At 33.8% G+C, this 26,791-nt stretch overlaps 2 protein-coding genes across 2 annotated transcripts; one reads left to right on the top strand and one right to left on the bottom strand.

Annotated features, from left to right (window-relative positions):
• The first annotated feature begins 18,268 nt into the window (after positions 1–18,268).
• Positions 18,269–19,434, top strand: LOC120085377 (TLC domain-containing protein At5g14285-like). Its single transcript, XM_039041331.2, has one exon. It carries the CDS (start codon positions 18,269–18,271, stop codon positions 19,004–19,006), a length of 738 nt encoding a protein of 245 aa, XP_038897259.1. The 3' UTR covers positions 19,007–19,434.
• Positions 19,435–19,609: 175 nt separating this feature from the next.
• On the bottom strand, positions 19,610–24,103 carry LOC120085369 (lysine histidine transporter 1-like). Its single transcript, XM_039041320.2, has 8 exons — positions 23,738–24,103; positions 21,953–22,110; positions 21,291–21,674; positions 20,783–21,176; positions 20,564–20,669; positions 20,356–20,447; positions 20,122–20,190; positions 19,610–20,003 (listed from the first exon to the last, which is right to left on the bottom strand). Exons 1-8 carry the CDS (start codon positions 23,786–23,788, stop codon positions 19,905–19,907), a joined length of 1,353 nt encoding a protein of 450 aa, XP_038897248.1. The 5' UTR covers positions 23,789–24,103; the 3' UTR covers positions 19,610–19,904.
• Positions 24,104–26,791: the final 2,688 nt, after the last annotated feature.

Raw genomic sequence — 26,791 nt, 5'->3', positions numbered from 1 at the left:
AATGTTGATCTTGTGAAATCGAGGCAAAAAATCAGAGGTGTTTCGAAGAAGTTCAAAACTGTATAGTGGACGACTGTATAGTAGCGTCGTGACACAGTGCCCTAGCGTCACGACGTTACGATGCGATGGATGAAGATACTCCTCGTAGAGGATGCGCTGTCCAGTTCTGGTCTGATGTGGTTCGTGGTCTGCTAGTCTGGTTCGGTTCGTGGTCTCTCTAGTTTGAGTTGGTTGGGTTCTTCTGGACCAGTTCATGGCTGGTTCGAGCTATTTGTGGTTTGGTTCAAGCGGTTCAAGGCTCGGTTCACTTGTTTCGAGTCAGATGGATATTTATTTGTAATAGTTAGATTTAATTTTCCTTTTAAGTGTTTAATCCCGATCTGTTAATTTCTTTAATTTTATACATGTGATATATGAATTTATTTATATTTATATGCCATAAAGTATGTCACATAGTATAAAAAACCCACCATAGGTTATGCATTTAATTCCATACATCATATTATAAATGTTATAATTTTAAGATGCATGATTTAATCAATATAACATGCTCATGCATCATATAATATAATGTTATAATATATGCATGCATGCATTAATAGCATATTCATGTATCATTTATATTATAATTGTTATAATATATGGTTCAATGTATGTATGGATGTATGCTATTGTATGTTTCATTACTTTATTATATACATGTTATACATGTTAGTAATGAAATGAAATTGCATGAACCATGACACCATTTTAAGTTAATTTATAAATGTTATAATTTACTAAGGTATGTCAAAGCATGCAATGTATGGTTTTAATAGATTTGTTTATAATTGTTATAACAAAATGAAATTAGAAATTAAAATCAATAATTAAGAGTTGCATGCAAACCTTAGATTAATAATCATATTTTAAAATTGCTTTAAAAAAATGATTTACATAGACCTAATGTTACCCTAGTGAGATTAGAAATTTAATTTTAATCTTTTAATCGATTTAATAAGATTAAATTGATCTTAATTAAAAGATTAAATATTGTAACAAATGTATCTATAAGGGACCTTTTGTCTAAGGCTAGTTCTGTCTAGGCTGGGGTATTTAAGTTAACGGAAATGTAAAACCCCTATCTGGGAACTTACCTGGAAAAGTGAATTAGATAGATTTGTTACAAGCATGCAAGTTTGATTAAAGTTTGTTAAAGAGTTTAATAAACCTTAACAAAAATTGTTTAACTATTCAAAGACAAGTGTTGTTTTTGGGAAAATTAAACAATCACTTAGAAAATTCAATAGTCGGATTTTCCTAACTTAATTAACCCTAGGTAAAACGCTCAGTGGGAGAAAAATGGATTATATGATACTTCATTTTATCCTCTTTTCCATTTCTCCTCAAACTTCATACCTTGAGATCTATATTCGGCCTCGAGGCACTATGGGTGTCCTCATACGAGTGACATTTGTATAGATCAATATCAAGGTGAATGGAAAGAGTGTTTATAGTAAGTGAGAGCGGGACGTGTGACAACACATCCCTCGATCTCTCTCATTAGTTTGAAGTAAAGTTTCATGCATGGCCTCGTGGCACCGTGGGTGTCCCACTAAAGGATGGAATTTTTGCATGACGCTTTATTCAAACTTTAGCAATGGATAGGGTTGCTTTAGTTTCATATCCCAATCGGGTTTTCCCTACGGTGGGCTGATTGGGGCGAAACTCTAGGACCTAAAATGAGAGGTTACACTTACAAGAATTGTTAAGCGAGTTTAACAAATTCTGGACCAAACAATGGTGATTGATAATTACAGTAACAAGGTGTTGTTCTGTCTATTAGTTGAGAATGTCTCATTTTAGTGAAGGGGCACTTGATCATCCTACAATGGATTTTGTCCTATCTCACTAATACATCATTGCAAATAGATATCACTTAGGATACATTAGACTATTTTGCTAAAATTGATTGGTTGTCTTGTTGGTTTAATGCAAATAGACTAATAATAAATCTTTTATATGATTTCAACAATCTTTTATCAATATGACTTCCGCTACATTAAATTACTCGTCGCTAATAAATTAACGGGCGAAAATTACACCTCATGGAAAAATACGATCAACACAATACTTATAATCGACGACCTTCATTTTTTCCTTATGGAGGACTATCCTCCCATTCTAGCTCCAAATGCTGCACAAAATGTTCGAGAAGCATATGAGCGCCGGATACGGGCAAACGAAAAGGCCCGAGCGTACATCTTGGCAAGCCTTTCCGAAATCTTGGCCAAGAAGCTTAAGCACATGCTCATGGCCCATGAGATCATGGAGTCCTTAAGGAGAATGTTCGAACAACCGTACGCATAACTCAGACATGACGTTCTCAAACACATTTTCAATGCCCGTATGCAAGAAGGGGCATCTATTGGAGAACATGTTCTCAACATGATGGTCCACTTCAACGTGGTAGAGATGAATAGGTCCATCATCGATGAAGCCAACCAGGTTAGCTTCATTTTGAAATCTTTACCTAAAAGTTTCATTTTGAAATTTTACCTAAAAGTTTTCTACACTTCTATAGCAATGTTGTTTTGAACTGGATTGACTCCAACCTAACTACCCTCTCCAACGAGTTACAAACCTCCAGACCTTGATGAAAAGCAAAGAACAAAAGGGTGAGGCAAATGTTTTTCATCCTTTAAGAAGTTCCACGTGAAGGAACTCTTATTCAAGAGTACCTATGAGTGAAAGTGGATCTTTCCAATTCATTGTGACGGAATTTTCACATATACATTCAAACATACAAATATGCATTCACAACGCTAAATTACTGGCATGCTTAAAGGAACAATAAATAAAAGACCGAGAGATCATACCAGTTGAAGACTTTTCTTCACAGCAAATCTCGCTTTCGCTAGAACAGCAAGCTATCATTCAACAACTCCTAATCATCTACCTCGAACAGTCTCCACATGAACAGAAGGAAACAGGGACGACACCACCACTCAGAGCCCTCAGCATTCTCGGAGTGAGAATCCAAAGGGTGGGTTTTGTTCAGATTTGGTAGAAGGAAGGAGGAAGGAAGATTGTATACAATGATCAAACAAGTGGGAGAAAGGCTCGCCTATCAAACAAGTGGGATTTGGTAGAGGGAAGGAGGAAGGGAGATTATATATCACAAGCATTCGTACAAAACTGTTTACAAACTACAGAACATGAGACTTGAGGGCATCAACCCTAACACCATAGAGGTTCGACCTCTGTACCTTCTTTCTCTGGCACTAAAAAGTGAAAGAAGAAGAAAGGTGGAAAGGGGAAAGCTAACCCACCAACTGCTGCCCAAAAGGGTAAGAATGCCAAGGTTGCAAAGGGAATTTGTTTCTATTGCAACTGGGAGGGACATTGGAAGAGAAACTGTCACAAATACTTGGAAGAAAAGAATAAGACCAAGCAAGGTAAATGTGATTTGCTTGTTTTGGAAACATGTTTGGTGGAGAATGATGATTCTGCATGGATTATAGATTCTGGCACCACTAACTACGTTTGTTCTTCATTTCAAGGAATTAGTTCCTGATAGAAACTTGATGCTGGTGAGATGATGATGCGAGTTGGAATTGGACATGTCATCTCGGCTGTGGCAGTGGGAGGTCTCCAATTAACTTTACAGAATAAATTCATTTGACTAGAAAATGTGTATGTAGTTCCTAGTTTAAAAAGGAACCTAATTTGTGTAAAGTGTTTATTAGAACAATCTTATTTTATCAACTTCCATGTAAATAAAGTGTTTATTTCTAAAAATGGTGTTGATATTTGTTCTGCAAAACTGGAAAACAACCTTTATGTGATAAGACCGTTAGCAACTAAAGCCCTCCTTAATACTAAAATGTTTAAAATTGTTATAACTCAACATAATAGACTTAAAATTTCTCCTAAAGAAATGCCCAATTTTGGCACCTAAGGTTAGGACACAATAGGATTGAGAGGTTGGTGAAGAATGGACTTCTAAGCGAGTTAGAAGAAAATTCTTTACCTGTGTGTGAGTCATGCCTTGAAGGCAAAATGACTAAAAAACTCTTTACTGGAAAAGGTCACAGAGTCAAAGAACCTCTAGAGTTGATACATTCAGACCTCTATGGTCCGATGAATATTAAAGCAAGGGCAAGTTTTAAATATTTCATCACCTTTATTGATGATTATTCAAGATTTGGGTATGTTTATTTAATGCAACATAAGTTTGAATCTTTTGAAAAGTTTAAAGAATTCAAGGTTGAAGTTGAAAATGCATTAAATAGAACTATTAAGACATTTCGATCTGATCGAGGTGGAAAGTTTATGGATCTGACATTCAAAAATTATTGGATAGAACATAAAATTGTATCCCAACTCTTAGCATCTGGTATACCTCAGCAGAATAGTGTATCAAAAAGGAGAAATTGAACCATGTTGGACATTGTTCGGTCTATGATGAGTTAGGCTTCCTTACCTGACTTGTTTTGAGGTTATGCAGTAGAAACTGCAACATATATTTTAAACTGTGTTCCATCCAAAATGGTCACCAGAGCACCATTGGAGTTATGGAATGGTCGTAAAGCTAGTTTACGTCATTTCAGAATCTGGGGTTGCCCAGCACATGTGTTTGAGGTAAATCTTAAGAAACTGGAATCTCGTTTAAAATTATGTCTATTTGTAGGCTACCCTAAAGGAACGAGAGGTGGTTTCTTCTTCGACCCTAAAGAAAACAAAGTGTTTGTATTGACAGATGCTACTTTTCTTGAAGAATACCACATAAGGAAGCATGAGCCTCATAGTAAAATTGTGTTGAATGAACTTTCTAAAGAAATTAATGAACCTTCAACAAGAGTTGTTGTAGAACCCGAAACCTTAACAAGAGTTGTTGAAAGTGGATCATCTAGTAGGTCAACTTCTCCTCAAGTGTTGAAGAAACCTCGACGCAGTGGGAGGGTTGCGAACCCACCTATCGATTATATGGGTTTAATGAAAATTCTAGCTATGGTAACTAACAGAGATGTTGAGGATCCATTGTCTTACAAGAAGGCAATGAAGTATGTTGACAAAGATTAGTGAATTAAAGCTATGGATCTCAAAATGGAGTTGATGTACTTCAATTTGGTCTGGGATCTTGTAGAACTAGTGGCAAAGGGATCTACAAGAGTTGATGGGGTTATACCTATAGGTTGCAAATGGATTTACAAGAGAAAATAGGGTACTGATGAGAAGGTGCAAACCTTCAAGGCTAGACTAGTGGCATAGGGATATACCCAGGTCGATGAAGTCGATTATGAGAAGAGTTTCTCACCTGTTGCCATGTTAAAGTCTATCCGGATCCTCTAGTCCATTGCCTTATATTATAACTATGAGATTTGGCAAATAGACGTTAGGATTACCTTTCTAAATGGCAATCTTAAGGAGACCATTTATATGGATTAACCCGAGGGATTCATAATCCAAGGTCAAGAGCAAAGGTTTGCAAGCTTAATCGGTCCACTTATGGACTAAAGCAAGCTTCTCGATCTTGGAACATAACGTTTGATACTGCGATCAAATATTATGGCTTTGATCAAAATGTTGATGAACCTTGTGTACACAAGAGGATCATCAACAGTTCACTAGCTTTCCTAGTGTTATACATAGACGATATCCTACTTATTGGGAATGATGTAGGTCTACTGATTGAAGTTAAGAACTGACTAGCGACCCAATTCTAAATGAAAGATTTGGGAGAGACTCGGTTTGTTCTAGGAATTTAGATCTTTTGAGATCGAAAGAACAAAACGCTAGCTCTAAGAGAGGTTTACTACCTTTCAGGCATGGAGTTATCTTGTCTAAGAAACAGTGTCCTAAGACACCTCAAGAGGTTGAGGAAATGAGACGGATCCTCTATGCATCGGTTATTGGCAGCTTGATGTATGCGATGTTATGTACTAGATTTGACATCTGCTATGTGGTGAGATAGTCAGTAGATATCAATCTAATCCAGGATTTGATCATTGGACTGCTATTAAGAACATCCTCACGTATCTACGGAGAATGAAGGACTACATGCTTGTGTATGGTTCTAAGGATCTGATCCTTACTGGATACATAGATTTTTATTTTCAGACTGATAAGGATTCTAGGAAATCCACATCAGGATTAGTATTCACTCTTAACAGAGGGGTAGTAGTTTGGAGGAGCACTAAGCGAGGGTGTATTGTTGACTCCACTATGGAGGTCGGGTATGTTGCGATTGGTGAAGCTTCTAAGGAAGCTGTTTGACTTTGGAAATTCTTGACGGATCTAGAAGTCACTCCAGACATATTAATAGTGGTGCTATCGCTAATTCCTGAGAGCCTAAGAGTCACAAGCGTGACAAATACATCAAGCGAAAGTATCATCTCATCCGAAAGATTGTACATTGAGGGGATGTGTTCTCACGCCGATAGCTTTGAAGGATAATATTGTTGATCTATTTACAAATGCCCTCACGGCTAAGGTATTTGAGAGTCACCTGCAGAGTATGGTCTATAGGACGGGCCACGTTTAGAGTAGGGAAAGTGGGAGATCTATACTGAGCGGTTTATGCCCTAGTTTATTTATTAGTGTACTTTTTATTTTAATATGACTTTTACATTGTATGCCCTACAAGCTTTAGGTCAAGTGGAAGATTGTGGGGGTTGATGCCCTAAAACTCGTAGGGTTCCATAGTTTGTAATTGTAATGCACAAACATTTTATTTATGTAATAAAATATGTGATGTTTTATTTCAATATTAGTTGCATTAACCACAATCCAATAAACTAAAATCCAAGGTTACCTTATAGCTTAAATATGTATGTAGAGACATGCGGGTGGATCATGTTTAAGTGATAACCGAGATGATCTATAGTAGATGGATAAGGTTGGATACCTTATCCTAGTGGCACTACGAGTATGGCTCGCTTTGTAGATGTTATAAATGTTGTAAAGTGCTATAAATGATCTAATCCTAATCAATCACGTGGAGACATGTGAGCGAGGATATTCTATACAAATGAGTTTGTATAAGACCAGACCACGAAATCTTTAGTCTCATTATATAACACTGTTCATAATGGAGACTTACATTTTACCAGGATGACCATAAGTAACATGACTTAAATCTTGAATAAGTTGTGAACGAGCCTATGAGGGCGGTCCTTTGATTTGTATGGGTGAGAGTGGCCAGATTGCCGACTCAACAAGCCTACTATTTTGGGGATTTATCTGATTGGGGAGCTGGGAACACAGCTGCACAAGAAGGAATTCACTCATTCCTCAATGTTGGGGCAAGTAGATAAATTGCTCCCTTAAGGGCTTGAACAATGTGGCGCCACACCCTATTCTGGCCGGCCATAGGGGTTTAATCATAGTTGGACTATGATTTATTATTCATTAGAGGTGGTACTTAAGACATTATGTGTAACTATAGGGGTAAAACAGTAATTTTGGCCCAGCTTTACTCACGAGCAATTTGTGAACATCGTAATGTTGATTGGTTATATCCAATGGACACAGAAATATATCTTTTGTACGAAGAGTGCAACTATCGATCTTTAGTGGAGTGTCCGACAGTTAAAGGATGGTGAATAATTTAATTAAAGAGTTTAATTAATTATTCACGTACCATTAAAGAGTTTTTGGATTAATTTGAATTGTTGAAATTAAATGAGGGAATTAATTATATATGATATAATTAATTAAATTTTAATTATATGTGATATCATTACTATAATGTATTTGATACATTATAATATTAACTATTTATGAGAGAAAATAAATATTTGAATATGATTCAAATATTAATTATATGTATTCGATTCATATTGTTGAATTTAATGTAAATGTGATTTATATTAAGCGTCATTAGTGAGAGAAGAAACTTTAGGTTATATTGTATATGATATAATATTTAAACTATAGATTATATGTTATATTTGATATAACATGTAGTTTAATATATATTATATGATAAAGTGGTTATCATATCAATATATATTAAATTAATTAATTAATTATATATTTATTTTAACTAATTTTTTAAATTAATTAATTGGAGGGAGTTGTAACCGCCCTCCCCCGAAAAACTGTTCCAAAGTTTTTTCATCTTCTTCCTAAAAAAATACAGAGAGATCTCTCAATAGTACTCTCTGAAGTTTTTCCCTGCTACTAATCTCTTCTTCTCTAAAATTCCTTTCCCTCATGAAATTCACTAGAGCACCACAAACTCCCTGATTCTCACCAGAGAATACCGAGGTAATCTCGTGGTCGTGTCCATTTCATTTTTGGGATTTCATTTTGAAGAACGTCTTCAAAAGATAAGGGTTTTTCTAACCCAATTTAATTTTCTGTAATTTCTTATGCATGTTGTATTGTTTGAATTAAATGCATGATCATGTATATTCTTCTTTTGTAAAATTGAATTCTATAAAAATTGGGAAGATTGGGTCAATCCATCGCTTTTTCTCAAGGACCCTTCGTTGGGATCCTTTAGATACATCACCTACTTCTAGGGGAGGTTGTGGATGATAAACTGAATGTAATTTCTTTTAATTTGTTCAGGTCTAGGGTATCATTCGGTAAGGATGAGTTTGACCTCATCACTAGGTTTTGGGTATAAACGCGAGTGGTATGGAATAATCCTAACCCTACTAAACTTAGAAACTTATAGTTCAACGATAGGACTAAATTGAAACAGTTTGAAGTCGAGAAACATTATCTTGCCATGAACTTTAGGAGCGATGAGAATGCGGTGAAAGTGGCGTTTGCATATTTCATAGAGTTAGTCATGATGGGGAGGGAGAAGAAGCAAGTGTTTTACTATAGCATCCTTGGCATTATGGATAAATGGGAATTTTTTGCAATCACGACTGGAGAAGTGTGTTCTTTTAGCAGACTATTAATAGTCTTAAGAGAGCTCTCAACAGTTCTATTTATCGAGTAGAACCGGGACTTTAGCTAGATACAGCTTGTATAGATTTCCATTTGCTTTACAGGTTAGTTCACACATACGTATTCTACATGTGCTTCTTTCTCCATTATCGTCAACTGTTTTTATGCTTTGACTCTATCTTCATGTTTGTAGGGGTGGGCGTATGAGACGATTTCTTCGCTCAGAGATATTGTGGCAACTCGTATTGGTGAAACAACCATTCCATGCTTGTCTCGATGGGAGAACAGGAAAAACCCAACATACGCCTCATTGGATAGAGATATTTTCACGACACGACGAGTAATGAATCGAAATTCTTTTGATATATTGTTGTAAGTTCATTCTGCTTATGACCTTAACCTGTCACATGCATAGAAACCCCATTATAACGATATGACTGGTACCAACAGAGGAGGAGGTAGCTCACATGTGCTGGGTAATTCCTGCCCCTAAAGTATATGTCCTCCCACCCGGTCCTGTTGGTGAAGGTGAAGATCGTTATGCCGAGGGTGATGCTGGCCACACTTAAGGTGATCATGGCGAGAGGGTAGGGGCCGTCACGATGAGGATATTTGTAGCATCAAACTGGATCACGTCCATAGTGAGGATGATCACAGTGACGATGAGGATGATAATGAAGGAGACCATGTGCTGATACATGTTCTTTTCCCATTTATTGTAAACACTTTCTCCATTTATCTTGATACTGACCCATGCAAATACGTTCCTAAGGGAAGATGCGCCTAGGGCATCACGAGGCCGAGCATGGATCTCATGGTGTGAACTTTTAGGGAGAACATGTGTAGAAAAATGACATATTATATACATTTTTGTTCGTCTCACTAAGTGTTTTAGAACCTAAGGTCTATTAACTTAGGTAAATTCGACTAATTAATTTAACTAAGTCATTGCAAATTTTCTCAATATAATGTTTATATTAAATATTTTGACAATATATGATTATTATTTATTAAACACTTTAATAAATCTAATTAGTTATTGCATTTTTATAAAATGTTTGTCTAATTCACCTTCCAGGTCAGCTTCCAGGTAGGAGTATTCCGTTTCCGTCAACTTAATACCCAAATTCTTTGACAAAACCTTCCTTAGACAAAGGTCCCTTATAGACAAATATTTTGTAAATTTAATATTTTGTTGTTTCATATTAATCCTATTAAAAGAACAAATAAAAGATTAACTTATTTATAATCATATTAGAAATACTTTTAACAGAAGTCTAAGTGAATTAATTTTAAATCATTTAAAATTAACTAAGACCTATGTTTGCATGAAACTCTTGATTATAAATTTTAATCTAATTCATTAAGTTATAAATTTTATAAATTAATAAAATATTAAAACTTATAACATGTATCTAATGACATTAATCAAATATAACATTTATATTTACTAAGTAATGTTATGATCAACACATTACCATTTTCATCATATAATGTAACCACTATATTAATCACTAATGAAAATAATACATGCTCAACATATAATATAACATTTATATTAAAGTATGATGCACGTATATGCTTAATGAAACATGCAACTATATAATATAACATTTATTAAATATGTTGCATGATTAATGTTTATCCCAAGCTAGGATTTTAAAACTATATGACATATACTTTATGTAACATATAATATTTAACCATACATCATATACATAAATTAAAAAAAATAACAAAATAGACCAAATTTTGGTACTCTAAAATTAATTAAATCAATATTATATCAATTTAATTAATTAAAATAAATACAAAATTCAAATAAAGACAAATAAACTGCTCCTGCCAGGTTCGAACCCACGATCTTGAACTGCCTGCATGCGTGTATCAACTTCTCAGAGCGTAGTAATGCTACTGTTGGGCGTAGCTACGTTGGCCTTTACTTTGTCTTAGCATAATGCTAAGCTCCTTGTAACGTTGCTATGCTTGGCCTCAACATTGCAATGTTGTTGTTGAGCGTAGCTACATTGGGCTTTTTGTGCCGCAGCATAAAGCACAACATGGCAACGTTGTACCTTATGCTCCAACACAGAATGTTGGTTCTTGCTTCGATCTTTATCCGCCTTTCTCTGTTCTTGCTTTGCTTCTTCAACAACACTTGCCAAAAGCTAAGACATGGACTTATAGACTCGATAGCAGAATTTAAATGCCCAAAACAACGGGCCCTTACAATTTTAATCGAATTAAAGCAGTAGAACTAGTGCCAAAATTTGAAACATTTGATTACAAAAACCAACATTCGTAGTGTAGAATTTCACTCACCTTACTTCTCTGATTTTCATCTCAAATTGAAAATCAAAATGCACGATTTGGCTCTGATACCAATAAAAGGAATTGATTTCTCGCGGAAGCGTGTGAACGCCGTACATTTGATAATCAATTAGAAAAACAAAAAAGACATAGAATAAAAACAACAGAGATAAACATTAATATAAGCATGCTTCTTAGAGATGAAGAAGAGAATAATAGGAACTTATCCTCGTAGAACTCTTCATGAAATTCCTCTTCAAATGTCCCGAACACAGGAACTCATTTTTTTGATAGAATAACACGAACACCGCAACCAAAAACTCTTGGATACCACTATACGACCACCTCGTTATTCTCAGGAACAGGGAACTGAGGATGTATGGGCTCCTTCTTGATTTTTTGAGAAAGAGAATGAGAATACTGAGAAGATGAGAGTAAATTTACTTTTGAGAGAGTTTTTCTTGGAGACAAAAATATATCTCTGTATTCTTCACTCTGTGTTTTCACAAAACACAGATAAAAGGAAAAGTGCGGGAGAGGGAGTTAAATAACTCCCTCACACGTACACCAATCAACTCCCTTGTAATGGCGAGTTAAGTAATTATATTAATTAATATATCAATAATATAATATTATTAATATGGTTAATTAACTAATTAATAAACCATATATTATGCATCTTGATCATACTAAAATACATCTCTCTCTTATAACCTATAGTTTTAATATGAATCATATTCACATTAAATTTTAGCCTATAGTATTTATTTGAATCTCATTCAAATAAATAATATAATCTCATATTATATAGTTTGAACAATTCATAATATATCAATCTACATTATACTTTATATTAATCATATTAACATAATTAATACCTTAACTTCCCTTAAATAGTTTGAACAATTCAAATTATTTCAAAAATAATTATTTCTTATTTTTATCCTACGTGAGCTAACAATAGGATCTTATGGACCTACAAATTAGAAGCTTCAATGATACAAGGTTAATTAATTAAACTATTTAATTAAATTAATCAATATTCATTAACTATAGGTCACTCCACTAAAGACCGACAACAACACTCTTCGCACTGTAGATATATTTCTGTGTCCACAGATATAACCAATTAATAGTAAATCGACCCTTCAGGAATTGCTCATAACTATAGCTAGGTCAAATTATTGTTTTACCCCTGTAATTACATCTAACTCCTTAACTAACCATTTTCAGGTCAATAAAAGAGTGAGGCCTCATTATTCAAGACCAAGAATCATCTATTAAGGGAGAAATTTATCTACTTTCCCTAAAGACGGGAATGAGTGAATTTGTGTAGTTATGCTCCCAAGTCCCTGCTCGAACAAATCCCAAAATGGTGGGCTTATTAAGTCAATGAAAGTGGTCACTCTCACCCATACAAATCAAAGAATTGCCCTCATAGGCAGAAGTTCACAACTCACTCCGGATTGAGGTCAAGTCACCTATGGTCATCTTAGTAAAATGTTAGTCTCTTCAAGTAACAACATTATAAAGAGAAATCAATCATTTCGTAGTTTACTTTTATATAAACTCTTTATATAGGATACCCCCACTCACATGTCTCCACATGAACAATATGGATCAAATCGTTTGTAACATTTACAACTTTTGTAACACTTACAAAGTAGATCGTATTCGCAGTATCGCCAGGATAAGGCGCTCAACATTATAAAGAGAAATCAGACCTTTTAGGCTATTATTTAAACATGATCTAATCTATTTGTATGTCTATCACATACTGTTTAAGCTATATCAAATAACCTTAGATCTTAGTTTGTTGGATTGAGTTAATGCAATCTAAATGTCAAATAAAATATTTCTTATTTTATTAAATAAATAATTTATATTTACAAATTACAAACTACGAGATCCACGAGATTTAGAACATTAAATCCAATACATCAAACTCTAGCCTATCCAAAAATATATGAAGATTGGCCAAATAAAACATACATTCTAAGCATTGAACATAAAACAAGTCCAAAAACCACATAAATTCCATGAGAAACTAGAAATAAAACACTAATCCTCAAAATCAAACAATGGGTTTCACCTAATCCTAAGCTAGCATACTTACCTTAGCCTTAAATCCAGTCCAAGATAAGCTTTACCACCATAAAATACTCCCACGAAGCAAGAATTATAGAAGGAAGGAGAAGAGGAAAAGAGAAATCAGAATTGGAGGCTGAAAGCCCAAGAGAATCAGAGCTAGATTTGGAAAAAATCGGATTTATAACAGGTCGGAGCGTTGCTACGTTCCAAACCTTTGTCGAAGTGTAGTGCAGAGTATAGCTACGCTCTGCCTTAGTTTTGCACTTGACACTCTTTGTCTTTGAGTGTAACGTGCAGCGTAGCGCATGGCGTCGCTATGTTGAGCCTAGGGGCATTCTAGTCTTTTTGCGCCTATTCTCTTCCGTTTTGATTTGGTTACTTGAGCTTCAATTTGATCTGTTTTAGCTTTGTTAGCTCTCTAACACTTGGTTCTATCTCTTGGGTGCTTGATATCTAGAAAATAACATATTTAACACATTAAATATCAAAACCATCCCAAATTAAGCTAAGAAAAATGGCACTTTTACAACATTATCAATGTTGGGGTCGATGCCCTAAACTCTCGTAGGGTCCTGTAGTTTGTAAACACTTGTATGAAAAAACGTTTGTGATGTAATAATATGAGATATTTTCTTCATTATTGTCTATGAAATATGAGATATTTTATTTGCATTTACCACAAACCAATAAACTAAGATCCCTGGTTGTCATTGTAACTTAAGCATGTATGTGGAGACATACAAGTGGATCATGCCTTAAGTGATAACTTAAATGATCTATAGTATATGGATATAGGAGGGAAACCTTATCCTGGTGTCACTACAGATACGACCCGCTTTGTAGATAGTTACAAGTGTTGTGACATGCTACAAATGGTCTGATCCTAATCATTCATGTGGAGACATGCGAGCGGGAGTGTCCTATATAAAGGAATTTGTATAAGACCGGACCACGAAGTGTTTAGTCTCGTTATATAACACCGTTTATGACAAATACTTCCATTTCACTAGGATGACCATAGGTAACATGACCCTAATCTTGAGTGAGTTGGAAACTCCTGCCTATGAAGACGGTCCTTTGATTTGCATGGGTGCGAGTGGTTAGATTGCCGACTCAAACATACCACTTTGAGGATTCATCTGATTAGAGAGTTAGAAACTCAGCTACACAAAATGGAATTCACTCTTTCCCCGAAGCATGGGGTAAGTAGATAGATTACTCCTTTAAGGGCTGATTCCGGGGCTTAAACAATGTGGCGCCACACACCTTATCATGGCCCAAAAGGTGTTCACTCATAGTAGGACTATGATGTATTGTTCATTAGAGGGATCGGTGGTACTTAAGGAGTTAGATATAACTATGGAGGCAAAACGGTAAATTAACTCAACTATACTTACGAGCGATTTGTGAAGGGTTATCGTACCGTTGACTGGTTATATCCGATGGACACAGAAATATATCTCTGGTGAGAAGAGTGCAGCTGTCGGTCTTTAGTGGAGTGTTCGACAGTTAACGGATGATAGATCTCGTGATTAAAGAGTTTAATCAGCTATTCACGTACCGTTGGAGCTTCAAGCTATAGGTCTATAAGGTCCCCTTAGTAGCTCAATAGATTCAAGTTGAAAATCAGTTTTTGGGTCAGTTTGAAGTGTTCAAATTGACGAGAGGGAGCTTGATTATGTATGATATAATTAAACTGGTTCAATTATATGTGATATAGTTGACATGATGTATGAGATACATTAATTGGAGGAATTTGATATAAATATGATTTATATTGAATAAAGGAGAAATGGACTATGGTTTAAATGTTACATATGATGTGATATTAAAACTATAGGCTATAAAATATGATAAGTTAGTTATTATATTTATTTAAAATTAAAACAATTATATGATAATTGTAGGTGGTTTCTCCTTTAACCGTGCGTGAAAGTGGGAGGTTATGTTCAGTTTTCATAAATGAAGGATAAAATGAAAAATGTTTTCATTTTGTAAAGAATCGCTTCATTAGGTACAACACCAATTGTTTAGTTAACTAGAGACTGTACGACAACCTTCTAAGCAAGAGCCTAAACAATCGTGTACTAGAGCCTTTGACTATACGATCGTGGAGCATTTTACTAAACGATCGCATGGCAAGTGAGATTCTCTAAACGATCAAGCGTGTTTTTCTAAACGATCGTGTACCTATTGAGTTTTACTAAACAATCAAGCACACAAAGTCTATACGATAGACAGTACATTCTCCCACTTGCTTGAATCATATAGTTCGATCGTTGCTTTCCTCCAACCCTCTACCAAATCCAACAGAGCCTACACCTCCTGGATTCTCATCGAGAATACTGAGGTTGCTGAGTGGTGGTTTTCGAGAGGTTGCTTGTTCGTGGAGAAGTTTATTCATGACCACTAGACGATTGGGTAGGCGATTTAGGCGAGAGCGAGAGATTATTGTCCAAGTTCTTCATGAGAGCAAGAGTTCAATAGAAGAAGAGTTCTTCAAAGGTATGTTTCTCGTTCCTTTTGTTTTTAATTTTGAAAGCATGTTGTAATTTGTTCAAAGTTGCATAACTGTTCTGTATGTTTGTAAATGCCTTTAATTCTATCACAATGGATTTGGATCGATCGTGCTTCTGTTCATGGGTTCTCTTTGATAAGAGTTTCTTCAATCAAGGTGTGCGTGAGCAAGAGTGTTGCGACGCTCTGACTACTATAAATGCAGATTTTCCAATTTTTAGGTCATTCTTCACCTCATTCGGCCTCCAGATGGTTTTCTCTCTTCTTCTCCTCTCTTTTCCTCCACTTTTGCTCTATTTTTGGGATTTTTATGATTGTAAACATATTTTGGTCCAAATTTAAAGGCTAAGGTGAGTTGCTAGCTTAGGGCTAGGTGAAACTCGATGTATTGATTTTAAAGATTTGGTCTTTTTTATCTTACATATATTTCAATTTCTATGTTTAGATGTATGTTATGGCTAATCAACCTTCATACATTCTTTGTTAGGCTAGAGATTGATACACGATGTGCTTCATATGAATGTGTTACTTCTACATAACAAATCCAAGAAATCGAGTTTATTTCAACTTCTATGTAAAGCTAAAGATTAATGCATAATATGCTTGTACTAATGTATTGATTACAAAGTAGCAAGTAGCAAGGTCCAAAGCATGCTTGTTGTGAATTTTAGGTTGTTTAGAATAACCTTTTGCACATTGCATGACAAGGATAATTCAAGAACACAATCAATTACTAGCTTAGGCTATCAATGTTATTAACCGTCTTAGTTGAACCTATTGAGCCTAATGCAATTGTTTATTTGTTATGGATGCTATCGAACCCAAACAACTAGGCAATTAGTCTAATTAAGAGATTAATTAAAGTAGATGTAAAGTTTCTATAGATGTTATCGAACCCAATTAATCGAACTTCTATCTCACTTAAGTAATTAATTGGTAAATAGGGCGATTACCTCAACTATCTGGACAAGTTGACTAACCACATTAAATTGAGAGAGATAATACTTAGTAATCCTATGATCAATCGAGCATTGGATGGATCCTAAGTTCTCAGCTAGCATTTCTACATTTCCTACACTTTAATTTTCCGCACTTTACTTTCCTACCTTTTATTTTCCTCGCATCGACACTTAAACCACCCCAGAACCCCCTTGTTACAACTTTAGCTAGAAGAGTCTAATTAGATGGAAACTACATCCGCGCTTTCTTACAGATCGACCCGGACTTGCCACTATTGCTTGTCTTTGTAGTAGTGGTAGTAAAGTCCGATATTATAAATGTATTTGATTAGAGGTTTGCAGGCAATGCTAATTCTCTAGTATCACTTATCCATCTACGATCCTTTTCAGGTTATTACTTGAACAAAATCCACTGTATGTCAACATATCGTTCAAGTTTCATGTAAATAACCTTGGAGCTTGTTTATTGGATTGAATTATGCAAAATTAAGATACCGAATAAAATAAAAAAAAATTTATTAATGATCAATAATTTGTTTATACATTTACAAATCACGAGGTTAGAGCACAAACCCCAACATAAACCTCCTATTAGAAATTAGTTTTAGGAAAAAAAAAAAAGAAAAAAAGAAAAAAACGTTTTTAATAATTTAGAATTAAAAATTAATCAAAATATATTATGTTTTAGTTTAGGTTATATAGAAACAAAAATTCAAACTCCAAACGTTTAAGAAACATTTGTTACTTGTTAGACTTGTTTTTAGAATATCGCCTACAAATAAGCGATAAAGATTTAAACTTAAAACTCTTCTAGAACGTATAGATATTTCAATCATTTGCTTTCAAATGAAGTCTTAAAAAGATTTTTTGAACCAATCAAATCCATACTTCCTCCCACATTTTTTGAACTATATTTTGTTTTTTAATGATCTTTCCATTTCTTTAGAAAATGAAAGAAAAATTAATTTTCAACGAGTGCTTACATAATATTTGAACAAACTTTACTTTTAATTTTTATTTCTTCTCTAAAGTTTTTTTTTTTAAGAAAAAATATTTCATCTCTAAAGTTTAAAAAAAAGTGACAATTTTAACAATAATTATCCTAGGAACAATCTTAAATGATGTTAAGGATTTGAAAAAAAAAAAAAAAGAAAAGAAATTTGCTACGTCACGTTAATTTGCCCTAATCTTTGTTCTTATCATAATCATAAATAACAGGTACAAGTTACAACGTTTTCAGTGGCTCTTTATTAGATTCTCAAAAAATAAAAAATAATAATAATTTTTTTTAAAAAAAAAAATAGTTGCGATTTTTTATTGTTTATTTATTGGGTTTCAATTTTTCGAATAAAAAAAATACCCCTTTTCGGCTTTTGGATTTCCATTTGATTTGCTGAAGAATCCAGTCTCTTCCCTCCCTTTCCCCCACTTTTCAATTTTTTTCCCGATCATCGGAGTTCTTCTTCCTCGGATTCCGATCACCTTGTCGACAACGGGTTTCAATGGAAACCCATCTGAATCCTCTCCCTTTCTTCTTTTCAATCTTCTTTACGATCTATATTTTTGCTTATTTCCTTTTGTTTCGTAATTGGAGCCCTAAGATCCGGCCGGAAGCTGCGAGTTGCGCAATTTCCTTCGTTCATGGTACCCCCGCCGTGTTCTTAGCCTCCGGCGCCATCCTCACCGACGCCGGTCGTGGTTTTGCCTCATCCAACACAGATCTTCAAAACACCGTCCTCGATTACAGCATCGCTTACTTTCTCATGGATCTGTTACACTATATCATCTTCTTCCCTTCAGATTTGCTCTTCATCGCTCATCATTTGGTCACTCTCTTCGTCTTCGTAACTTGTCGTTACCTTGTCTCTCATGGCGCTTATGCGATTCTTGTCCTTCTCATTCTCGCTGAGGTTACCAGCTTTTGCCAGAACGCTTGGACGCTGGCTAGAGCCAGAAGAGCCGATGTTGAGTTCGCTAATACAGTGTATAATCTTCTGTCTCCTCCTTTTTATGTATTGTATTCGATTGTCAGGGGATTTGTTGGGCCTTACTTCCTTTACAAGATGGGTGAGTTCTTCTTCAATGGAGGAGCTGAGACTGTGATTCCTAAATGGGTTTGGATGTCTTGGATTTTTGTTGTTGCAGCTGCCATTTCTGTGAGTATTTTGTGGATTACCAATCTATGGGTTGAGTTATACAGAGAAAAGAGCAGCAAATTGGAGAAGAAGAAGGCAAGGTAGGAGGAAGCAATTGGGGCTTTCTTCACCTTTTTTCTTTCTTTTATGGTAGTTAGATTTTCTTATAATTGAAAGCAGGGAAAAGGATATGGAAATTCCTCTCTTTTTTGGTCTGCAACAATGGAGAAAGAGGAATTAACCCACATCTAGAGAAGAAGAAGAGGAGGAAGAGGAAGTAGAAAGCAATTGGGTTTCTCCTTCTATTTGTCGCTGTTAGATTCATTTATCATTCACACAAGGAAAAAGGGTATCAAAATCTCTCAATTGAAAAGAGAAGTTTTGTGGTCAGTTGTTTTTGTTTCATCCCTCATTTAGATATAACATCTCGATTCCTCTTCTTCAATGAGTAATTTATTGTTCTTTTCCATATAGTTTATATATAAATAAATGAATAAATGAATAAATATATATTATATATTATATATTGTGAATTTCTGTGTTACTTTATAGTATGATATGATTTTTACACCTTGTTTAATAATTTATAGATTCTGACTGTTTTTATGAGCTATACAACTAGGCTAGATATGGCCAAAAATATGACAAAATGAATGGAGTACTTGCCCAGCTGTTATTGTGTATCTGATATTGATAAACAAGAGAGAATTGAAGCCAAGTAGAAGCAAAACTTTTATATTGATTTTGGAAGAAAATTAAAAAAAAAAAAAATGGAACTGTACTCTGAAGGCAGAAGCTTACAACATGAAAATTACTGGTATTTGCAAAGACATTAAGCAGTATAAGTCCCTATCCATATAAGATAGTTTTGAAATCTTAAGATTCTTTCTAATCTTCAACTAAATGTGACATCTTTATCAGTCAACAAGCATACTTATGGCCTGTATGTATCATCATCTGCTTCCTGTATTCATATTTTACTCTGAAGCAGTTGGAGGGTAATTTATGAGTAGAAATGGTAGTTTTTGGCTTGAAGTATGATATTTCTCATTCCTCCAATAGGTGATAGAACAGTTAGAAGCACTCCAAGTATGATGCATATCTGAAACCGAAAATGAACTGACAATGTAAGCTTCACACTTATTTTAAAGAATTTGTATAAATAAACTGACATATCATCTATCAGAACAAATGAAAGCGTTGTCCAAGAAGAACTTTACCCAATTAGTGCACCAAGATAACCCGAACCTTTTCGGTTTGTATATGAGAAGCCATATAACACAGGGAAGCTGAGAAAGCAAAATGAAATGAGAAGGATCAGTAGGCAAGTATTGTAATTTTTTTATGAAAGATCTTTAGATAGCTATCTTTTTCATGTTCGTGAACTCAGATACTTGGAACAAAAAGAGAAGAAAAAAAATGAAGATGACCAAAAGTGAGAAGCTGTGGCTTACGAAATATGTTGTAGGGGCAAAGGCAAATCCTCCAAAGAATCCAAGTAGACCACCAAAGAAGGGGAAGGTAATGCCAATGAACATGGTAAGTCCTGTAGTGAATCAAAGGATTAAAGGATTAGAAGTAGAACAAATTCAAATTCAGCCAGTTAGATTCATATGTGATTTCCTTGTCTGATAAGCAGGAAAAAAGTAGAAGTTTACTCACCAACATAAACGTTACGAGCAATAAATCGAAGTATAAAACTAGGCTTGAAATGCAGTTTCTTCACCAATACAGTTTCTATCATGTCAAACACTGGCATTGCATATATCTGCAGTCATATAAACAACTATGTTTAGTTTAATTATGTCAAATGACTAGCCGTTGACCCTTTTGTACAAATTGTAGACTAAAGATTTGACATAGATTGAGAAGTTTACCTACCTGGTAACCTCCTATAACATGGATGACAACAAACATGTTAGCCAATGCAATAAGCCATGCAGGTTTCTCCAGTGAGATCAAAATGTTGTCTTTGACAGAATTTCCAAACGTCCAGTATCCAATCAAAGCAACAGGGAAGTAGCACAGAGCAACAACTATATAAGCGACAACGACCCCTTTCCACATAGCTCTTTTTGAGGGCTTCTCTGGTGTAGATGGGATCGTTGCTTGGATCTCCAGCACCACACTATGCCCTGCATATGCAAAAGCCACATCTCCCAGAGCATTTAAGAAGTTAAAAACTTTCCCTGGTGTAGTACTAGCTTTGAATCCATAATCCACATCAGGCTGAACACCCTTTGCGATAGAAGTTGTCCAAGCAATCGTTGAATAACTGCAAAACCAATGAACAAATCAAGATCAGTTTTTGGTGTATCTTGCATAGCTTTAACGTATAGTAATATAGCAAGCAGTCAACATGAAAAGCTTTTTTGAGAGCATATCATACGTCAAGGACATAACAGCTGCAGCCAAAGAAATACCAGACATGGAGTTGAAGCTGGGAAGGTGGGAAAGTACAAATTGAACCGAGGCGAAGATCATGATAAAGTAAGTTAATTGGATACTCTTGCATCTCGGGCACACGATGTCGTGGAACTTTTTCAGCGATTGTCCCCCGGTGACCATATAAACTATGTTGGTACCAACTTGAACAATCAGTTGTTGAGGTACTACAATGTAAAGGCCTAATTTCTCACCAAAAGCATGTTGACCAAGCTCATGGTATCTATCAAACCTTTTCCCAGGAACCATTTCATGCATCTCCACCATTTGCCATAATGTATATAAAGTGATAATCCATGACAGTACCAACACAGCCACACCAGGACCCCTGCAAATTCATAATTGAGGTCGTCAGGCCAATTCATAGTGGCTATGTTTTATCTATATTTAGTTACCTCTATCTTAACAAAGAAAGATTTTCCAATCATCCTAAAAATGATCTAGACTAGCTGCCATAAAGAGCTCAAAGACTCGGATTAGTTCAAAAGCTCGGGACCAAAGGGCATGGTAGCTATTTCACCGAGAGTGAATCTAGCTAGGGCTATTTTCCACTAATAAGGATAAAGTTTCACGTGTTCTTTCTACTATTTGAGTTGAGATCATTACCATCCAAGGTTTGACATAGCCGATGGAAGACTAAGGACACCAGCACCAACCATGGCGGTGACATTGTGGAAGGCAGAATACCACCACTTTGCATTTCTTGAAGAAGTAATTGGAAGCCAATCATCTATTGCTTTTTGTTCCTTTGTCTTATTGATGCCCTATCAATCACCCAAAAGGGAGAGAACATTTTAATGGCAAGCATAAAAGAGAGAGAGCAATGAAAAAATAAAGGGTGCCAATCCATTTCTCTTTAACAGAGGCACAACTAAACAAAGATAATGTTTGGAATTGGTCAAAGTAAGCATTCTCAACTTGTTAGAAAAAAAAAAAAAAAAAAAAAAAAAAATCCATACAATAGTATAATACTCTCTTTGTTTACATTAGAAATTTATCTTCCATAAATATCTTTCTTATGCTAATGGACTCTACATCATTCTTAAAAATATGTTAATATGACGAGCAATCTTTCTCGACTTTCAACCCATGCATGTGATTTCCTTAGCTTAAAGTAATATTTTTATAACTTTAGGGGACCAAAGTGGATTAAAGTAAATGATTAGACCATGATATGTATGGGTTACTTTTTGTTCTCCAAATATTTTTGGAAGGGGTTGCAAAAAGGCTCTCTTTTTTGTGTTTCATAATTCAAATTTCACAAATAACCTTAATATCTTTTTGGGAATAGGACCCACAGGCCATTTTGGCAAAGTATTTAAAGTCAGTATTGCTGATTCAATCTATATTACAATTTAAATGTGTGGACAAAATGGCCACAAAGTGACACCATCCATCAAAGTCAGTAATTTGACCATTGTTCCAATCTCTCTCTCTCTTAAAAAACTATATATTTTCCATCATAAAAATGCGGAAGAAAAATGAACTAAAAACCAAAGCCAACAAAACAAGTGGCCAAATGCAAAAATTGCAGGTTTTTAAGTGATTTTAAAATTCTCTCAAATTAATTTTTCTTAGAGTAGTTTCGAACATAATAAACAATCTGAGGAGAAAACTCTATTTTACCATAACGGTATTCAAATAAGAATAATTAAATAGTATTTAGGCATTTAGGCGGTTGAGTCGAATTCTCAAGTTTGAAATTAATATGTTGGAGTTAGAAAGTTTGTAAAAATAAAATTTCTCCACAAATATACAAAAGAGAAGATGAGGTTTCGACGAGAAATTTACAGAGTTTAAATTATTTAACACCGAAAGTTGATGGACCAAACAGACCTAAATGTGTTAAAACATTTCATACAGTGAATCCCCACAAATATTTTTTCCTTTTCGCCAAAATTACACATCCTATTCACAACCATCATCATATTCAACCAAAATAATCCTCTAATATGAAGCCCCACCACAAAAACCAGCTTGTTTTGTTCAAGCTGTGCAATAAACCAAGAACAAGACCAAATTACCAGAAGCTAACCAGCAAAAGGCAGATTTACAATACTCATGTGAAGTCGAGTATAACTCAACTAGTTAAAGAAGTTTCGAATCCCTAAATCCAATAAAAACAACAAATGGTTATAGTTTTTTAAAAAAAAAACAAGTAGATCATTGGAAAGCGGGAGTTAAAGAAAGCAAAATCAAATGAGGAAGAAAACAGATTGATTCATAAATGGGGTACAGAATCATGAACTTTGGCCCTAAAATAAACTATGAAATTTGAACAATTTGGGTTGAGTAGAACAAATTCATAACTAAGGAAACCCTGAATGGGTTTCAATTTGATCCTATATTATCGATTGGAAAAAAAAAAAACAAAAAGAAAGAGAGACTAACATCGTTGTGGCCACTGTCATTCCTTGTTTTTGATGGACCTTCAGTTCCCATCGATGGCTAAAACCTGAAAACTGAAGAACAAATTGAAACGAAGAAGAAATTAAAAGTATTCAGACCCTTTTCCTCTGAAATTAAACTGAGAGAGAACGGAAATGGGGGCGCTGTATTTAAAGAGAGAGGAAGAAGGATCCTATCATCCTTAGATTTTTATTTTTATCTTTTTTAATGCCATATTCTTTGAATTTTCCACACATACAATTTGCGATTAATTAATTTGACCAAAAATCAATTGCCTTTTTCTTTTTTCCTTTTGAACCCAGCTAGAAATTTCGTTCACACTAATTGATGGAATTTCACAAGTCAAATTCTAGTGAGGATTTTCAAATTTTGCTGTATTAAACTAAAAAGAATTATGTTATTAGTGGAAAATTGTATCCTTTTTCTTTTTTCTTTTTTCTTTTTTTCCTTTTTAGTTTGGAAATTTATAGTTATAGTTTTATGTTTAAGAATCTCTAAGTTTTAAGTAATTCCAATTAAATCCAATCCAACAAACATATTACCATATTTAGTTTCTAACCAATTGTGATTTTGTTGGCAAATTATTATTGTAACCCTTGGCCAAAAGTTAGTGCTAACAAAAATTAAAAAAAAAAAAAACAATTACCTAGATTTATGTGTATATTATTCTTCTATTTTAATAAATAATGAGATTATAACTTCACTAGATATATCGATTGAATAGTAAATTCATGTATAAGATTTTTACAATTTTTTTTCTTTTTACAATGGATGATTATGTTTGATGCTCGGTTCCAAATATAAACAAAGTAAGTAGGGAAGACAAAAAATATGACATTGAAAGCTACTTCAAACTATTCAAAGTAAGTATGTGCCTCACTACTTGTATTAGAGAATGATCTTATAGTAATAGGGCACAAATAAAATGCCTTTCGAAATTTATCACGAAGAAATTATCTAACAAAAGGCAAGTGATGAGACAAAAAAAATTGTCAATGAGAGGGACAAACTCAATCGATGCTATTAATTAAATAAAACAAAAGTACATTCACGGTATTTTCTTAATGGTTTTAAAGTAGCTCATTTTCTAAAACAAGGGCATGGTTTAAATATATAAAAATAATTTATATGTATACATAAATTGAATATATATGAATATGGATGTATGTGTATATGTCCAAACTTATGATTTTACTAGGATGGGATGGGAAATAAATTTTTGGTCCCACCTCGTTTGGCTGCCCTACGTGGTCTCCTTCCCCTCTATAATACTAATATATTAAGTTTGGGTACGAACTTTCACCCCGAGGCTCCCTTTAAGTTTGGGAGATTTTTTTAATCAATTCAAAAATTTCTATTTGGAGCGCTAAGATAATATAGGATATGTGAAGTTATGATGTCTAGAGAGTTTTGATCGAGTATGTTCAAATACTGAGATGATATATGATACACGAAAGGAAAATGACTGTGAGATACAAAACACGTTCCGAAAATGAGCCCACAAACAATTAAAATCAATGAGATATGATAATGAGTCTCTAAACACTTAGATGATATAGGATGTTGGGATATATCATCTCATGTTGGACCCCCAAACAGCTCCAAATAGGATCTACAACCTACCGGAACTCGAATTAGGTTGGATTGAATTATCAGATTATTTATTTTTCTTTTCTTTTTTATTATTTTTTTCATTAACTATTTATAAGTTATAATATTTATATATTTTAATAATATTAAAAATTTGGTTAAATTGGGTTAACTTGAACTAAGTATAATCTAGATACAACTGAATCTGGAAAAAAAAACATAACAAAATCAATCAATTTAATCTCAAATTAAAACTAACTCAAGTCAACCATTAAAATTTAGATTAAATTCGAGTTGTCGAGTTATTTAAATACTCATACTTTCACCTTCTTATTAAATTTCCTTTAATAACGTATATATATATAATAATTAGTTTTGGTTAACATTTTACAAGATTAAATAATTTGTGAAACTTGATTATTTAATTTAAAAATTTAGTGACTAATTTCATACCAATCAAAATTTCATGGGCTAGAAATATAATTTCCCCATAAGCTTAATACCTAATTTAAATGTAAAACTAAATAATTTTAAAATATGAGGAAAATAAACGATTCTTTTTACCAAATGTATTCATTAAAAATATGGCAAGAGGTTATTGTTTGAATGATCCACACATGTTATATTATTTAATAATTGTTTTCATAAAAAAAATTTAGATCAAAATCAAACAAGAACTCAACCAGAATCTGGTTTGCACAACTCAAAGAAGTTAATTATATATTCTAAGCTAAAAACAATTCATTGATTTTAACCTATGCAACTCAATTCTATACCCTATCCTAGATAATTTAATAATAATTCAGAGTTAATTCTACTCTATATTGTATGTATTTATAAATATAAATACAATAGTTTTTCAAACATGGACATATAATCATTAATTTATAATGTAAACACAACTTTAAGTCTTTCAAGTTACCAAAGTAACCCAACTAGTTAGGAATTAGGTGTGCCAAAAAAGTCTTTAATTTGTGAAGAGATTTTCTTTACCAATCTGCCAATAAGAAAATGAACAAAAGTAAGGTTTACTGTATAGAATTTTAATAATAATTTAAATATAAATATACTTCTGTTTTTCAATTTTCAATTTTCTTACTCTTTGATAAATTTTAAATTTGTCACAATATTTATCTTCTGTGTATAAATATATATATATATATATATATATATATAATTGTCCAAATGAATTTAGTTTAGTGGTAATTTTATTATTATTTTTTTAAATGATTAGTTTGTAATTTTAATGTTTTTTTAATGAAATTTACATATTTAAATGAGATTTTTTTTTTCAAAAGTTTTAGGATATTAGTCGATGCTTGTCTCATTAAATATAAACTACATAAATTCAAAATTCCTAACTCTATATTTATATAGAGATAAGCTTAATTTTATTATTATTAGGACTTTGACTCCTCTCCACGTGGCCGGATATGATGACAGTTA

This window comes from Benincasa hispida, chromosome 1 (assembly GCF_027475165.1).
Source record: "Benincasa hispida cultivar pf3 chromosome 1, pf3_genome.v1.1, whole genome shotgun sequence".
Classification (NCBI taxonomy): Eukaryota; Viridiplantae; Streptophyta; class Magnoliopsida; order Cucurbitales; family Cucurbitaceae; genus Benincasa; species Benincasa hispida.
The sequence above is the reverse complement of the archived record's forward strand: the minus strand, read 5'-3'. Positions and strand labels throughout refer to the sequence as shown.

Coding starts and splice junctions, on each gene's coding strand:
- LOC120085377 (XM_039041331.2), top strand. CDS start 18,269: ATGGAAACCCATCTGAATCCTCTCCCTTTCTTCTTTTCAATCTTCTTT.
- LOC120085369 (XM_039041320.2), bottom strand. CDS start 23,788: ATGGGAACTGAAGGTCCATCAAAAACAAGGAATGACAGTGGCCACAAC. Junction 21,177..21,290: donor GCAGCTGTTATGTCCTTGAC/GTATGATATGCT, acceptor TTGGTTTTGCAG/TTATTCAACGATTGCTTGGA. Junction 20,448..20,563: donor TGCTCGTAACGTTTATGTTG/GTGAGTAAACTT, acceptor GATTCACTACAG/GACTTACCATGTTCATTGGC.